Source organism: Lipophrys pholis (genome assembly GCF_963383615.2).
Source record: "Lipophrys pholis genome assembly, chromosome: 23".
NCBI lineage: Eukaryota > Metazoa > Chordata > Actinopteri > Blenniiformes > Blenniidae > Lipophrys > Lipophrys pholis.
The window spans coordinates 9,915,044-9,932,305 of NC_137645.1; the positions used below are offsets into that span (position 1 = coordinate 9,915,044).

General features: G+C 45.8%; 1 protein-coding gene across 2 annotated transcripts; it reads right to left on the minus strand.

Annotated features, from left to right (window-relative positions):
• Positions 1–1,479: 1,479 nt before the first annotated feature.
• On the minus strand, positions 1,480–13,272 carry LOC308127655 (ATP-dependent RNA helicase DDX3X-like). Of its 2 annotated transcripts, none has more exons than XM_080492813.1 (19): positions 12,931–13,272; positions 11,668–11,719; positions 10,927–10,983; positions 9,606–9,791; positions 9,343–9,445; positions 9,101–9,229; positions 8,906–9,005; positions 8,689–8,824; positions 8,504–8,601; positions 8,327–8,425; positions 8,081–8,241; positions 7,855–7,999; positions 7,612–7,756; positions 6,324–6,505; positions 6,114–6,231; positions 5,869–6,022; positions 5,657–5,781; positions 5,480–5,559; positions 1,480–1,767 (listed from the first exon to the last, which is right to left on the minus strand). In XM_080492813.1, exons 1-18 carry the CDS (start codon positions 12,973–12,975, stop codon positions 5,480–5,482), a joined length of 2,115 nt encoding a protein of 704 aa, XP_080348939.1. In that variant the 5' UTR covers positions 12,976–13,272; the 3' UTR covers positions 1,480–1,767. The 2 variants fall into 2 exon arrangements, with proteins under 2 accessions (XP_080348939.1, XP_080348940.1); XM_080492814.1 differs by lacking the exon at positions 1,480–1,767 and adding an exon at positions 4,443–5,244 and having other exon boundaries at positions 12,931–13,243.
• Positions 13,273–17,262: the final 3,990 nt, after the last annotated feature.

Below are 17,262 nucleotides of genomic sequence, written 5' to 3' on the forward strand. Positions count from 1 at the left end.
ACATAAAAACAAAAGAAATCTTGGAGAGAATCTGGATGCTTGTTTTTTGTACTGCATGTTTTTTTTTTCTTCTATTTTTTACAAAATGGTCTTTGATCATTTTTAAGTGAAATTTTTTTTTTTTTTTTTTTTGATTTTTTTTTTAATGTTTAATCCAAACCTTGGCATATAATATGGTGGAAAATTGTTTTTTTCTCTCTCAAATTTTTGTTTGCCAATTGGAAACGGCGGTTTGTGGTTGATTAACGTTGTTGGCGATGGAGCCTGCCGCGGCGCGGCGGCGGCAGGCTAGTGGATTGGATACTGAGTCCAATGTGACTTTATAAGGTAAACCGGTGAGGGAGGGTTTCTCCGAAATACGTCACGGCCACAGGAAGGAGGGGGAGGGGCGGAGACGGGCGATCCCAGCCGGGGCGACACATCTCCGACTTTCAAAATAAAAGCGTTTGAACCAGAATGGTGGCAGGTCGCAGTGCGCCACTGGCTCGGATGTATTACTTCGTACTGTGAGCGCGAGTTCAAAGCGTCCAAAAGCAAAATGTAGAAGCAGCACTGGGGATCTTTGCCGGGCGGGTGGAGCGCGACATATTGCGAGAGGAAACCCCTCCCCCACTCCCACTACCACGTGTTGCATCTTCAACATTAAAAAGCTCACACTACCCCAGAAAAATAGAAATTTTTTTCACTCATACCAATGACATTCAACATTCAAGTGCCAGTGTTTTTGTTTACTGTCTTTTGGTCAAGTCACTTTGTAAAATATCAACTTTTTTTTTTGTATTTAGGCTTATAAAAATAAATATTTCTCAAAAATGTTTGATAAATCACACAAACTAGCAGCGAAAGTAGACTCGAGAACTCTGTGTGCAAACAGCTGAATCCTACAGTTGCTGTTAACTAGAACTCCACCTGGTCCCAAAAAAAAAAAAAAAAAAACTTTTTAAACAAAAAAAAAAAAAAAAAAAACTTTATTTTTTTTAAATAAAAAGGAATAAACGAGAGTTTTCACATCTGGAAGAACCTTTCCACACACACGCAGTAAACTGTGTAGAAACCTCTCTTATTGACACCTAAGCTCCACTCGCTCACACACACACACATACACACACACACCTCTCTGAGACCTGAAGGACATGTGCTACACAAGAAATGAAGTTACTGAAGGACTTTCTGTGAGATTTCTTCTTCTTCTTAAAAGTCTTCCTACAACAAAGGGGCCTGCAGGCCGCAGCAATGGGAGCATAGCACCATTAATTTGTTCTCGTTCTCGCAAGAAAAGCCGGCCGTCGCCGTGACGACCGGCTCCACGATCGGCTCCGTTAGGGCTGGGTATAACTAACCCCTGATTTAAGGCATCAAAAGGTTTTTTTCTGTTTGTTTGTTTTTTTTTGTTTCGTTTTTTCGGAAAATGACCGCGAAAAAAACTAAAACTAAAGTGCTTGGTTCGTCAATGAAAACTGAGGTTTGTTACACAAATGCTTTTTTTTTTTTTTTTTTTTTTTTTTTTACTTTGAAAAACCCAGACTTGCTGTGACTCCTGTCGACGTACAGGAACACGGTAAAGAAAGCCAACGGAGAGGACGCTGCCGGGGTTTGTTTAGTTTTTTCTTTCTTTGTCTCTCTTCCTTCACATCCCGAAAAGCTGCCGGTGCGCTTTAGAAATGTGTCCCGTCACGCTTGAAGGAATCAACAATAATATCTCCTGCTGTCGTCCCCCTGACGTGATTTTTCTCATTAGAACATCTGGATTGAACAAAATACCCAGCCCTAAAAAAAAAAAAAAAAAAAAGTTGAAATAAATCAACAACAACCTAAAAACCAGTTTAAATAGTGACTCAGTCGCTTCGCGGCAAAACGTCGCCAGAGTTTCCTCTGATTTCACTCCTGCTGGTTTGTGAACGGAGCATAGATTTAAAAAAAAAGAAGGAAAAAAGAACGACAATAATATTAATAAAATGTAATAAAAAGCGAGGGTGATTGAGGATACGAGCTCCGGCGCTCAGGTTTTAGGTGGGGGGAGGGGGGCGGGGCGTAGCACAGTGACGGTTAAGTGATGCAGTTTAGTGGTAAAATACGACGGACAGATAAAACCCGTCCGCTCTAGAAAAAAAACAAAAACACTGCATAACAATCATGTAAAAGTCCCTGCTGTACAAGTTACACGTGAAAAGTGGTTCGAAATCAGTCACTTGTGGCGGCGGCAGTGCCGCGCCGCTCCTTCATCTGTTGATTAATTACTGCCCCCTATTGGCTGTTAGAAGGCACAGCATCGTCTGGACTGGGAATCTCTCTCCTTCTCCGAGCGCTCGGGCTAAAAATATCGGCGTGTCGAAAGTAGCAAGGCAAAGTCTGACGCCGACGCGGGGCGGCTAAAAAGTGCAAACGGAAAATTTTATTTTGAAATTTGTTTTCGTCGATGTAAGCAAATCCGTCAATGTTTGATTGTCATTTGCAACTTATTGTTCTACCATTGCTGCAGGAGATCAACTTAAAAGTGTGTCTTCACGTCACGGTCTCGATTGGTTAAACAGGCACTAAACTAAGAAATAAAAGAAAAGAGGAACAAAACAAAAATAAAAAATCATCCGTCGGGACACTTCTAACAGTTCTGGTCAACATTTGAATCGCTGATTCAACCGGCGCTCATCGTAGTTGAGCCTGTTTAGACTGCGATCTCAGCTGGAGTGACGATACGAATCTTCCACTTGTTTTAATCTGACGGTTGAACCGCGAAGGAAGGGGAATCTCTCGCGGAGTGAAGTTTTAACCTGCAGTGTTTAGTTTTATTCTCTAAACGCTTCCAGTCACTGGCAGCTTGATTTTGAGACGATTATTTTTTATTTTTTTTTAAAAGAGAGACCGGTTTCTTTGCACTAACAAGGAAAAAGAAAAATCATAAATGACCTGCTGTCTGCTTGAATCTTCAACCAAATTATTATTATTTTTTTTTTTAAATGTGTGAAGACTGACCTCACATTGTAAATGGTCTTAAAAAAAAAAAAATCATAAAAAACAGGAATTAAAAAAAAAAAAAAAAAAAATGAAATCTTACTAAAGCCTGCAATAAAATTGTACCTATTTGCTCTGCGTCTTTTTTTTTTTTTTTTTTTTTTAAACTTCTTGACCAAAAAAACAACAACACTTGCATATGTTTTATTGTCTTGGTCCAGCCTTTGTCAAGGCCAGCGGGCAATTCGAAGCGTCCGGACTGAATCACGTGGTCAAAAGAATGAAAGGAAAAGGGAAATTGTTCTCGTACGTATGGTTTAGGCGCCATCTTTCACCGGCGGCGTTCAAATTGCCCACTGGACTATTGCTCGCCAGACACCGTCTGGCCCAATGATGAGTGATTCTTTTTTTTTTTTTTTTTAATATATGTTTTTTTTATTTTTGTACAGATCCAAGTGTTGTCTCACTTGGAATCCACATTCGTTTCCTGTGGAGTTTCCCTCTTTTTTATTAATTTTTTTTCCAGAGGGAGTTGAACTATTTACATTTATTCTCTTCTCGTAGAACTCAAGAACTGAAATTAACTCTGTTCCCCCACCAGGTGGCGATGTTTTCTCTTATTTCTTTCCCCCGTTTGGCTATCTGACACAGCGGCGGCGGCGGGGGATTGAACTTGGGGAGTTCTGTTCCGGGTTCTATCAGGGATGAGGCGGCGGCGTGTTTCAGCGGCACATTTTAGACGAATTGGGCGCCGGGGGGGACGGGGGAGTGTCGTCGAGTTTTGCCGCTCTCGAAAAAGTCGCTACAGGTTTTCTCGAAAAATGAGGAATCTCCATTCTCTTTGGTTTGTCGGTAAGAAGAATTAAAATGTGCTGCAGATGCGTCATGATTTTCTTTTCTTTTTTTTAAATTTTTCATCCCTGGCGTGAACAGAAAAACCGAACGAAAAAAAAAAAAAACGGGAATGACGACAATATTTATTTTTTTTAAGAGAAGACTCTTCGTGTAACTCTCCAGGATAGAGTGAGCAAGAAAATTTTGAACTCTTTCAGTTGTGTATCCCCCCCCTTTTTTTTTTTCTTTTTTTTGGCAAACGAGAGTTTTCAATGTTTCGGTGGCGGAACGCGGGAGGCGCTTTCTCCGAGTGGGTTGGGCGGGCGCGGCGGCGACGACGGCGAGTCGGTTTAACCGGGGCGGGAACAGCCCGGGAACCGACACCCGCCCAAGCGACGCGACGGGAGAAACGCCGCCGCGAGCTCGAAAGCGGAGCCGAGGATGTCTCACACACACACACACACATCGATGAGGAGGACTCCGATCCCCGAAGCGTAAAACCACAAGTTATCTAGGTTTTGTTTTTTTTGTGTGTGTGCAATTCTCAAACTTCGCTGCTTCGTCGTGGTTCTAAGCGTTCAGGAATCGTCCTCTCGGATGAATTTTTCACCTCGATAGAAAGATAAGGAATCGCTTTGACTTTCCTCATCAAAGATTTGTTTCATTTTTATTTTTTTTTTGCCAAGGTTTGATTCGGTTCAAGCCTAGTTTGTTTCCTTCCAATGGAAATAAAGAAAAAAAAAAAACATGTCTGAACCCATACGTGACATTAAAATACACTTTTTTTGTTGTTGGCCTATGCTTGCAGCCAGTTTTTCATGGCAATCAAAAAAAAAAAAAGAAAAAAAAAAAGAGAAAGTTCCTATTCTTTAAAGGCACAGTACAGAAACAATTGATTCTCCATAATAAACAAAGAAAAAAAATGCCGTTTCGTAGTCGACAGCAAAATAAAAACAAAAAACCCCGTCATTTCCGTGACCGGGGTGCTTCGGTTTCGTCCGGCGCCTCGTCGCCCCGGACGTCTTCCTCAAATCTCAGAAACTCATCGTTTTAAAATGTGGAGGGGGAAGAAAAAAAACCAACAAACAAACAAACAAAACCAAAAAAAAAAACAACAACATTTGACTGTTCTTGTGAGACCTCAGCCAGTTCCTAGATTCTGCAGACGGCTCATCTAGCTCTATATTTTAGAAAAAGGTTTACTTGGGCCTGTGGATTTTACAACATGGCCATGCGCTAAATACAAACGACTGGATGCGTTTCGGGGTGAATGCAGACAAAAAACAAAAAAGAAAAGAAAGAAAGAAGAAAAAAAAAAAAAAAAAACACGATGGAAATCTAAAAATGAAAACGGGGGAGGGTGCTTTCTTTTCGCGGCCCTACGTTTTTATACATCGGGGAAGTCTTCGTAAATGTGGCCGACTTCGAGAGGGAGGGACAGCGACGAAAGTAGGAAAAAACCTTTTTGTGGGGACAGGAAGTGAAAGACAGGAAGCACAAAAATAAAAGCTCGATGAAACGGGGCTGGAAGGAAGAGGCTATATAAATGACTACAACTTCTTTTATAACATGCATGTGGGGTTTTCTGGGGGGGGGGGGGGGGAGTTGATGGAGGAGGAGAGACAGAGAACAGTGGAGGGGAGGGGAGAGGATGGAGGAGTGGGAGGAAGAGGAGGAGGAGGAGGGAGGGACAAACCTAGTTGCCCCACCAGTCGACTTGAGAGTGCGAGTAGTTCCCTCCGTAGCCGTCACTGGTGTAAAAGTTCCCGAATCCGCCTAAGAAAGTAAAAAAAAAAAAAAAAAAGATAATTAAAAAAACGCCGACGTGCTGGAATTCAAACGTGAAGCGGTGACTCCGCAGACTCGTCCTCACCTCCTCCAAATCCACGGTTCCCTCCGTGTCCGGCCTGGTTGCGGCCGCCGCGGCCGCCGAACCCCCCGGCGTTGCCCCCGGCCGCCGTCTGACGGTAGTCGCGCGCTCCGAACCCGCCGGAGAACCTTTGTGGGAGAAGAGAGAGAGAGAGAGAGTCTCTCAGTCGGAGGCCCACCGGGCGGGCTGAGCGGCGCTGAACGGCGGCGGCTCACCTCTTGGAGCGCCCCCTGTTGCTACTCTTGTGCTGGTGTTCGTAGGCCAGACTCTCCAGCCACGAGGGAACCTCCTGCTTGGCCTCCACCAGGATGTCCAGCAGGTCCTTCGTGATGTTCCCGTTCTTGTCGTTGAAGAAGGACGTCGCCAGTCCTACGGCGCCGGAACCAAAAAAAAAGGATTGAAAAAGCTGCCCTCCAAAAGAACAAGCCGAGTAAACAAGGACGCTTGGGATGATGTTTACCGAGGTTTCCTACGCGTCCCGTACGCCCGATGCGGTGGACGTACTCTTCTATGTCGCTGGGCAGGTCGAAGTTAATGACGTGCTTCACGTTGGAGATGTCCAGACCGCGAGCCGCGACCTGCGAACACCACAGAAGAAGACCTTCTCAAGCCGAGCAGAGACGGCGGGTTTGCACGCCGGGGGGTGGGGGTATTTAGAGTTTCGGCTGACCGCTGTCGCCACCAGAATGGGGCATTTTCCCGAGCGGAACTGACTCAGGGCCTCCTCTCGGTCCCTCTGGGAGCGGTCGCCGTGGATACTGGTGCAGGCGTAGCCCTCGCGGTACAGGAAGTCCTCCAGAGCGTCGGCGCCTTTCTTGGTTTCCACGAAAACCAGAGTCAACGAGTCCTTGCCTGCGGGGTGTGGGGGGGGGGAGGGGGCGGGGTTTCGGGAGACAAACGGGTTTCGCGTTAAGAATCAGTCGCCATCTTGTAACGTCGCAAACCTAAGTCTTCACTTAAACATGCAGCGAGGGACTTTTTAACCTGAAAATATAGACTATTTCGTGAAGCTCTATATTTCCACGGAGGAGCTTCTTCAAAATAAAATAACACAACAAGGGATGCAGTGTCAAAAACAAAGACGACAACAAATAACTGGTGGCGTAAAAATAACCAACATCACTGTGTTTTCATGCGAACGCTGGTCGAGCCCCTGATGGAAAGAATTCTCCCCCCCCCTCCCCCGTTTGCGATTTAAATCAGCCGCATAGATTGTTTGTTTTTCTTTGTTTTGTTTGTTTGTTTGTTTTTTTTTTAATCAAAAACTCGAGCCGACTCTCTCCATCACGGCTGAAGACGCCAAAAAAAAAATTCCACATGAAGGACGTCCCGGAGGATGGAAAACGGAAAAACGATGAGCGGTGATGACAGTGAGATGGTGCACAAGAGCTCAAACTGAAATTTTTTTTTAAATAAAAACAAGAGGCTCTCCGCCAACAAATAAGTAAAGTCAGGCAAAAAAATATATATATAAATATATATAAAAAAAAAAGAAAATGATCAAATAAAGAGTTTTTTTCCTTGAATTTGGATCTTACCAGGTTTCTCTATGGGGTCTCCAGTACTGTCCTGTACCTCGCTGGGAATGACTTGGAATAAAACCACACCAAACCACTGACATGTAAACTGCGGCTCAGTCACCAAAAATAAAAAAAAAAAACAAACAAAAAAACAAAAAACAAAAACGGACTTGATTTTTAACATTCCTCGGCCCACGGTAAAATTCAAACGTACTCTTTCTATAAAGAAAACAACACACAACGTGGTCAAGTACGGGCTAAAATGTGAATGGCAACATGTTAATAGCAAAAAGGGATGATGGGGATTAAATAGTGTGTGTTTTGCGGGCAGCTCCAACACGGATGAGGGAAATAATCCAACTCGGACAAGACGGTTCAGGAGTTTGTTTGTTTTTTTCCGGCGCGAAGCCGTGAGCCAATGGGAAGCGGGGATCTCACCTGTGGCGCTGAGCAGGTCGAGGAGGAAGGACCGCTTGTCGCTTTCCTCCACCCACACCACTTTCTGGGTGATGTTCTCCGAGGTGGAGCCCACTCTGCCGACGGCCAGGAAGATGTACTCCTCCAGGAAGTCGCGGGCCAGGATCTGCATTTAAGGAAATTTAAAAAATAAAATAAAATAAAATATAAAAGTCTTTTTTTTTTTTTTTTTTTAAACGAGAAGCCACTTTAAACGGGACACACCTGGATCTCCTTCGGGAACGTGGCGCTGAACATCATGGTTTGTCGGATGCCTTTGTGCGGCATGGTGTCCTGCTCCACGATGCGTCTGATCTGCGGTTCGAAGCCCATGTCCAACATGCGGTCGGCCTCGTCCAGCACCAGGTACCTGGAGGCAGGAGAGCCGCGCATTGTCGCTACATGTTTCACAACGCCCGTGGGATCGACCGTGTTCCGGTCCACGTCTTACTTGCAGTAGTCCAACCCGATCTTGCCTCTCTCCATCATGTCCACCAGGCGTCCTGGCGTCGCCACCAGCAGGTGGCAGCCTCGCTCCAGGTCTCGGATCTGCTGGCCGATGTCCGCGCCGCCGTACACGACACAGGGGCGTACTTTGGAGCGGTACGAGAACTAGACAAACAAAGAGACAAAGGAGTCACAAACGTTTCTTTTGGTCCATATTTGATGTTTGTTTGTTTGTTTGTTTGTGTCGTACCTTCCTGGCTTCGTCGTATATCTGCAGGGCCAGCTCCCTGGTGGGAGCCAGGACCAGAGAGATGGGGTACTGCTTACGGCGACCGTACTTCCCGTTCTCCTGAAGCAGAAACGCAACGTTTCAGTCAAGAACGAGCGGGGGAGGGAATTCCCTTCCCGGGGTTTTGCCTTGAGCTACCTGTCCGGAAGCTTTGGCGGCGTTCAGAGCTTCCCCTGGTCCGTCGGTGTAGATCTGGCTGAGGATCGGCAGCAGGAACGCTGCCGTCTTTCCGGATCCTGGGGAGACGAAGCTCAATGCTCACCCGCACACGTCAAGGATTCGGTCTCACTAACCGTCACCGTGCTTTGTTTGGTTAACTCTACCCGTCTGCGCGCAGGCCATGAGGTCTCTCTTGGACTTGACGATCGGAATGGCGTACTTCTGGACCGGAGTCGGTCTGGTATACCGACTCAGCGCGATGTTCCCTATGACGATCTCGCCCATGTCCACATCCTGGAACTATTACATCACGAACAGAGACGGTTTTCAGGAGATGGAAGGTCTAAAGCGACGCCAACACAGCAGGACGTTGGGTCTTACGCTCTCGATGTGGTGGGGGCAGTTCTGTCCTGTCGCCTCAACGGGAATGTCGTCGTATTTCTCAAAGTTGATGCCGGTGTTGCTGCCGGAGAACAACTCGCTGCGGGGGGGGGGGGGGAGAAGAGAAGAGACACGCGGTCAGGATTCGACATCCCGTTCAGCGGTTTCCCGCGGCTGATGGAAGCGCACGCTCACTGTTCGAGGCGTTCGTTCCGCGCCGTTGGTTTGGACCAGTCGCCATCGTCTCTGGACTCCTCCACCCAGCGGCTGTTTCCTCCGCCGCCGCCGCCGCCGCCACCGCCTCCGAACCCGCCGTGGTCGAACCTGGGCAGTGAAGATTTGAAATGCCGCTGCACATCAGCACGTAGCTCAACTCGTGTGTGTGTGTGTGTGTGTGTGTGTGTGTGTGTGTGTGTGTGTGTGTGTGAGCCACTCACCTCCCCCTGTTAGCGTTGCCTCTGTCACTGAAGAATGCAGACTTCCCCCGGTTGTTGCCAAAACTGCTATAGGCGTCCTTGGCTGTGTTCCAGCCTCCAGCATCTAACAGGAGATTAAACACATACCTTCAGCCGCGCGGCACAATTTAAAAAAAGAGGAGGGGAAAAAAAAAAAAAAAAAGAAGCAGCTTTTCCGGACGTGGAAAAATACAAGACTCCGTCTCCCGTCAAAACCAAACCCACCCGTTTCTCCTCGGACCTACCGAAGCTCATCGGCTGTGCCGGGTTGATGGGGTTGAAGGCGCCGCCCCTGTTGCCGCGGTAACCGCCGCCTCCGACGCCGCCCCGGCCCCGCTCCATGCGCGGCGGACCCCGGTTGAACGAGTTGCCGGCCATGCGATTATCGTGGTAGCCGTTGACGAAGTTGTTGCGGCCGCCGTCCCAGCCGTCTGCGGCGGGGGAGAAGGGAATGAGAACGACCGCGGCGGCTCGTTAACCCCTCCCGTCTGCCGGGTCATTAATCACTGCCGCCACTGACATGCTGCGGAACGCAGCCAGACAATCACACTCTTCGGCATGTTTTGATACTAAGTAGAACGTAAAAAAAGATTAAACCGAGGCATGTAGTAGAATATGAACAATTCAGCCCACTGAGTGATTTTGTGCCATTTAGACCTCGTTTACAAAACAACACGGTTTACACGGCAGAAACGCTGATCATGAAGCCACACACATGCGTGTAGACAACAACACCCTAACAACGGAAGAACGCGGATATTCTAGTGGAAAGACGACCCAAGTTGGATTGTCGTTACGGTGACTGTCAAAATAAAACTACCAAGTCCCAGGAGAATGTGGACTGGGAGCAATGACACTCTGAAGGAAACAATGTTATCGTCCATCTACTGAGCATGTGCAGAACAACGGTTTACTGTGGTGCACATGAGCAGTCGCAGCATTTTTCAAAAGTCCCGCTTTGGGAGCCATCTTCTAAAACTTGCGTTTTCAGTTAAAGGGGTCATATTATCCAGCTTTTCAACACTTCTCCATTGTTCTTGTTGTTCCAAAAGCATTGTATTCAGAGTTTATTCCCCCCAAATCCAGCTTTTCCTTGATTTTCCTCCGTTTGAATATTGGATCATAGGAGCTACATTCAGAATCTGCTGTGTCTGTGTGAGCTGGACTGGCTCCGCCCACACATGCCCAACTTGGGAAGAGGAGGAAGTACTTCCTCTCGTGGTGCCATGTGCCAGAGCCGAGCTGCCTAATTGTGGGAGGAGACAAAGGGAGGAGCCTTCCTTGATTGGGATTGGCTAAACCCCCCGATGACACTATATAGGGTTTGATTTCTGATTGGCTGGTTGGAGCAACACACTTTTTAAAACCTGAAACAAGCCGGGGAGCGAGAGGACAGACTGTCTTCACTTCTGGGGCGTCAGTCCAGGTATGGGGACGATTAGTACTGTTGGAAAACTAGTAGGAAGTGAATTTAGCCAAATATGACCCCTTTAAAAAAAAAAAACACTGTTGCGTGAAACGGGGCCTGTAGCGGCAAACCACTGTGCATTTCAGACGGTGACTTACAGTTGGCCGCAGGTGCCATGGTGTAGCCGCCCTGTCGTCCGGCACCGAAGGCATTTCCTGCTGGATGAGAACACACGGCGGTGATTACCACAAACACGCGCGCCGCCGTTTCGTCCTCCTACCAACCTGACACTGGTTTTACAGAGCTGTTACTCTGAGCTACAATCGATGCCAATAATGTGGGGGGGGGGGGGGGGGGGGGGGGGGGTCGTTGCCTTGCAGGGATTAAACCTTTGTAAAAAACCTTTACATGGCTTTAACGTCACCCCACTCACCATTTTTGGAAGCATCTTTGTTCCGTAAATGTGGAGGAATATATCGCCCTGTGACAGAGAGGTAGGGAAACCTCTTAACATCAGCTCCGGAGTTAATGTCACACTAAAGACGTAACCGAGTCACGTTATTGTGATCTCTTGTGGCCGCTAAAGGTGAGTAAGTTCTCATCTTGTCATACAACCATGCGTTTTCCAGGTGGCTGACCTGTTCTGGTGTTCGACTAATACTGAAACGCACACACTACTTCTTAACACACTGTGAGGAAGTATTTTTTTAAAAAAAAAGGTATATGACGATGAGGCGTGTCATTTTGTGTCCCTGCTGCGTGTAAAGTGTACGTTTGGTTTTCTTTTTCGATTTTCACAAAGGGGGGGAGGGAAGGGGAACAAAACAAAGCAAACAAAAGTTGGACAGATTTTTTTTGCTGTTGTTGTTGTTGTTGACAAAACCATGTAACGTGCTTACGGTTTGTTCCTCCACCTTGACCGTCCGCTCCGCTCAAGTCTAGGACAGCCAGCTACGAGAGTAAAAACGGTACAGTGAGGATAAAGACAGTACACGTGACAAGTTCTCAGGCAAAACAAACACACAATAATTCGGGCCATCAGCTGGGAAAATCTTAAAAATCAACCTTCATCTTTAGATCTCCCCCCCTATATCCATTTCCCTATTGTCAATGCGCCGCACAAATGGACGGGTGTTTCGGCGAGCGGTGGAGGCGGTGACATCCTCACGATTCAGGGAGAAACTTGGGATTGCTGCAATTAGGCGCAAAGCCACGCTGCGAAGGTGATGTCAGCAATCTGCACACACACACCCGTTTGATGGTGGTGCCGTGATGAAATATCAAAATGAACAATCTGGATTTTGTGCAGGAAAACAGGTGCTTCGGTTTGCATGACCTGAACATGGATGCTGGGGGGGGTCGTCAATTCTCTTTGTGTGTGCAGATCCCAGGTGAACCGACTGGTTTGTGGGAATTAGATCAGCACCGGTCGTCCGACGCCGCTTTGTGGGTTTAACAAATCAAACCTTTTTCCAAAACGTCCAGTGAGAACATGCAGTACTTTCCTGTTGCCATCCTGCTGCATGGCCAGTGAGGCTCTACGTTGCTGGTGACGCAGAAGAAATGACCATTTATTTATTTATTTTAAAAAAAAATTGGAGGGGGGGGGGGGGGGGGGGGGGGATTGTTGTTGTTTTATCTCTATTTTATTTTTTTTTAAAGCGAAGTAAAAAAAAATATTCATGCGAGATTTCCAAGTGTTCGTCTGAAACGTCCACATGATCGATCCCCGCGGTGCTTGTGTGGCAGCCTCGCTCGGCTCCATCCCCGCACACCTCCATTTTATAACCCACGACAAACGCAGCGAACATAATAGTGGCAGGGTGCGCGTCATATCGCCACCCGGGCGAGCCGGCCGAGGCCGCCCCCGCCTCGCTCGGTCCGCCACACGGTCGAAAGAGACATTTAGTAAAACGGCAATTGCTGGATTATTAGCGAAGCGCGCGCGCGCGCCCCGGGACGCGGACGCGAGGAAGTGCGCGCTCCTCCGCGCTGCGGCCCGCTGCGCGAGGTGGTGGGGGGGGCAAATCGAGCGCACCCAATGCTACCTAGCAGGATAGCATCTGGTTAGCGGCGCTAGGCTAACCGGCAAGCTAACATTTATCCGTACCGTTATTACACTTTTCGCCGGCGACACTTCACACGAGGCGGCCGCTGCTTACCTGCTGTTCTAGACCGTGGGCATTTTCGACGGCCACATGACTCATAACTATAGAATACGGAGGAAAAATGATGCCGCTGGAAAAAGGACCTCTTTGTTTGCCGGGTTTGATGTTGTTATTTCTCCCCTGCCTCTGCGGTGACGGCAGATGACAGTTATCTCATTGGCGTCAACACAGTCGCTTCTGGAAAATGCTCGCGAAGGGTTCGGTGTGGCGGCAAAAGTCCTCGGACGTTCTTGGCTCTCGTGTTGCTTTGAGCGACGATACTTCGTGCAAACTCAGCTTATGTCGGTTTGCTGGTCCAGCTGAAGCCGAGATGGAGCGCCGTCATGGGGAAGAGTCAGGCGAGCGTGAAGAACACGGAGCAAAACATCCGGCGTGACAAAATAAAAGCAAAGAAACTCGATAGTCGCTTCATTTAAAGAACGGGAAAAAAAAAAACGAATTTCACACAAAGACAACATATACTATTACAAAAAAATTCCAGATAGAAATTTTGTGTGCCTGCCATGACAACAGACGCAGATGAGAAAGATGTCGGCAACCTTTCATCGCCTCCATGAGGTGCCTCTGTTTTTATCTCGATTTTTTTATGCAGTTTTTTTTCCAGCTGAGTCGTCAACAAAAGTCATAGCAAAAATTTCCCGAAAAAAATGTCATCCTTTAATCTTCTTTGATGTCTTTTCTCCTCCGCGAGGCGCCTCTCCCATCCGCTTTGTTTAGAAAATCTTTTGCAGGGTTTTTTTTGGCAATATTTTGGAGGGAGGAACGGTTAGCCGAATCGTCAACAAAAGTCATAGTGCACTATTCACTAACTGTCCACACATTTCTATGCGCTCTTTGTGCCCATGCTCCTATTGGTGCAGAACTAGTTTCACGCCCCCCCAAAAAACTGCGTAAGACGAAAAATAAAATAAAACGGTCACCTAGGATAGAAATCTTTGCGCCTTGCTACTTAGGCAGGCACAAGATATTAGTGGCGTTCATTCATGTTGACTTGATACACATTAAAAAGAAGAAAAAAAAATCTATTATTGATATTTTGCGGTTTAAATTGGTAACTTTTATTTGAACAACTTCCGGTTTGCTGCTGCATGCTGATTTCCAGCTTGATGAAAGTAAAGGAGGGGAAAAAACCCACGATTAGTCCAAACAACGCGAGAGTTTAACAATAGTTTCTCGTGATATCTTCACTGATCAGAAAAAACTATTTCTTCCTATAGATGATTTATATTTTAATTTTCTTTTCACTGACATTGTATTTAATCTGTAATATATATAGAATTAGTTCACTGAAAATATCTATTTTGGACTTTTTAATCAATTATACAGAGAGAGATAAATATATTCTATTCTATTCTATTCTATTCTATTCTAGGGGCTCCAAACCCTGTGACTTTCTTAAATCATCAGATTAAGAAAGATCAAAGCTAACATATACACTAGTTAAAAGAAAAATACACCCCCCCCCCACACACACACACACACACACACACACACACACACACAAACACACACACACAAGATTTAATTTGATATATACCGAGATTTATTTAGCTTGTCATTTTTGTTTACCATTTTGAAAGATCTATAATAAAACCCTCATCCCAATTCAAGCATAGATTGTTCCATTAATGTCAGGACAATACGAGACCATGGGAGGCAGTAGGAGTCTCATCTTGTCAAGATATTTGTGGATAAAGGCACCCCACTTGTGGCCAAAATGAGTAATGGCAGTCTTCGCTCTTATTTCACTTTCTCCAAATAGCGAATAGCTTATAAATACAACTTAAAAATCAATTTAATACAGTCACAAAATGTTCAATACCTAATTATATAGATCATGGATTAATCCCATTGTTTTGCTTGAAGGTAAGACTTAATCTCAGGCCTACATTTGGTCACAACTGGAGAATATGGGAGGAGAGAGCCACACCAAAGGTGGAAATTCACTACATGACACCAAGTCTTTTTGACGCAGTATTTTTCGCATGACAGTCATTGAGGAATGACAGCAGGTGTGCACGTAGAAACATATGGAAAGCCTCAAATCCGTACAAACCTGACTCCAGCAGCCACGTCAAGTCAGAACCGCCTACTTAAGTGCGTACTGGCAAGCCTGAGCCTAAAGCGGATTGGACGCGAGTCAAATATACTGACATGAAACTAAACGGGGAACAATGTGATACCTGAATAGAGTCTCAAACTGTCGGCATTTTGATTATGGTCCCATATTCATTTCACTGAGCGGTGAATATTCTTGAACTGACTCATTCTATCGCAGTTAAAACATAATTATTATAAATTTTTTCTTTTGTGTCTGTGCCGACATGCATGTGAGACACATTTAAATCACCTCGCTGGAATGGGGGAACCAGCAGTTGCGTAACACCTTGGCCCCGGTCGTCACCTGGCCTAAACCCGGTGCCACAAACGCTGCACGTCGCTTCCTGATTGTGCGTCTGATTGTTTCCCCTCGGCGACCGTCTCTCTCTGTTCCCCCAGACCGCAACAGCCGTCATTTCTGACCTTTTGGTGTCGACTGCTGGCAGGAAGGGAGGTGGTGGATGAACAAAAAAATGAAACTGGATTCCAGGATTCCGAAACCACAAATACACACTTCACATGCACACATTCGAGTTGTTTGGCTGAATTCTTTATATTTTACAGGATGTTTGGAGTTCTGCCCATTTACCAGCATGTCCAGGTTAAGTGCCTTGGGGCAGGGGGGGGAGGGGGGGGGTAAAAACTTTACTGCTGGTCCCTCATTGGCTCCGGTTTCATTCTAAGCGGGGATCTCTGGTCGCACTTCAAACCAGGTTTCCCTCTCTCTTGTCTGCCTTTCATCTATGGAATTAGTGCAGAAAAAGGGAAAAGAGAGCAAATGTGATTGATTGTCAACAGCTGTTAGACACCAGATTGTAACAGAAGGGGCATTCCTTTGCCAAACGCACGATAAGGGTGTTGGGATGGGATGAGAAGAAGTTAAAAATAAATAAAACGATCATCGAAATGTATATCAAAAGGTATATCTTTAAATCAAAATTTTAATTTTTTTTGTGCAACTACATTTTCAGGAACTACATTTTGCTTCAAAGTGAACTTTTGTAACTCACAGCATTCTGAATCTAAAGAGGGAAAGAAAACAAACACACAAACCTTTTTTTTTTTTTTTTTTTTTTTAAACACGTGTGTGTGTGCGTGCACGAACTACTCAGTAACTTTCCGCTACCAGTCAGTAACTTTCCACTGTGGCAGAAGCTGCCGTTCACGTAATCGTGTCTGAGCAGCGGCATGTTTCCCTGTTGCTGTAGCATCTACCTGCACACGAAGAGCTCCCCCTCCTTCACTTACCAACTCCATAGTCGCCGCTGCGCAAACATCCCAGTCGTGCACGACGAGTAAAGCCAAGGAGCTGAGCTGATTGGAGGTGTTGGGAGTCCTTTGATGGACAAATTGCATCTTAAATGTGCTTCATCAACGTTTTCATGCAGAAAGGAAGATCCCTGCAGAGTAAATCACCACCAGTCCATTGGCGGGGGTCAGATAATATTATACTTATAGGGAATGGTCGTACATCTGGCCTGCATGAATCTCCAGATATCTGGATTTTGAAATGAAAAATTAAATGTGTTAACTTTTTTTTTTTGTGTGGTCATTTCTTTCCAAATGTATGCCAATAAGAAAAAAAAATTTTTTTCAGGAAATCCAAAATGAGTCAATTACCACGCACTTGCATTATATTGTCTTCCGATGGCGGATGACTGAATGTCTTAGCGGGAAGAGACACTAGGCTTCACGAGAAGTTATTCCAAAAATGTTTGACAAAAATGAATGGCAGCCAGCGAGAGAATAAGAGTTCGACTTCATCTGGAACTTGGTATCTTGTCAAACCTGCTTTTGAAGTTCAGATTGAAAAAAACTAAAACAGAAAAGAAAAAGCCAGGTATTTGGAAACAAACTGTAATAGCCGGTCACAGTCAGACAGAAGGGTTTTGTCCTGAGGCGGAAACAGAAGATAAGAATCAACAAAGTAAGCAATTTCCGGAGGAATTTTACAACTACAAATATCCAGGAAGCGAACAAAACAAAAACAAAAACAAAACAGACTTGTTCAACTTTGATGAAGAGTCTGCATCCTGCAACAAACACACGAAATATGAGTTTTACCATGAACTCGAACCATGTCCAGGAAATAGCCTACAAAGTGGACGTTTCTAAGTAAAAGCACAATGAAGACAATCTCAGGGAAATTCCTTTGATCCAAAGATTTGAGGTCAGAGGATTGGTATTCATGTGATTAGTGGAATAATCTTGAAGGAGGAGATGTAA

What these genes read in the sequence shown, in the direction of transcription:
- LOC308127655 (XM_080492813.1), bottom strand. Translation starts at nt 12,975, where the DNA reads ATGAGTCATGTGGCCGTCGAAAATGCCCACGGTCTAGAACAGCAG. An exon ending in CCCACGGTCTAGAACAGCAG is followed by an intron (nt 11,720 to 12,930) that starts GTAAGCAGCGGC and finishes TTACTCTCGTAG; the next exon opens with CTGGCTGTCCTAGACTTGAG. An exon ending in TATACGACGAAGCCAGGAAG is followed by an intron (nt 8,242 to 8,326) that starts GTACGACACAAA and finishes TTGTTTGTCTAG; the next exon opens with TTCTCGTACCGCTCCAAAGT.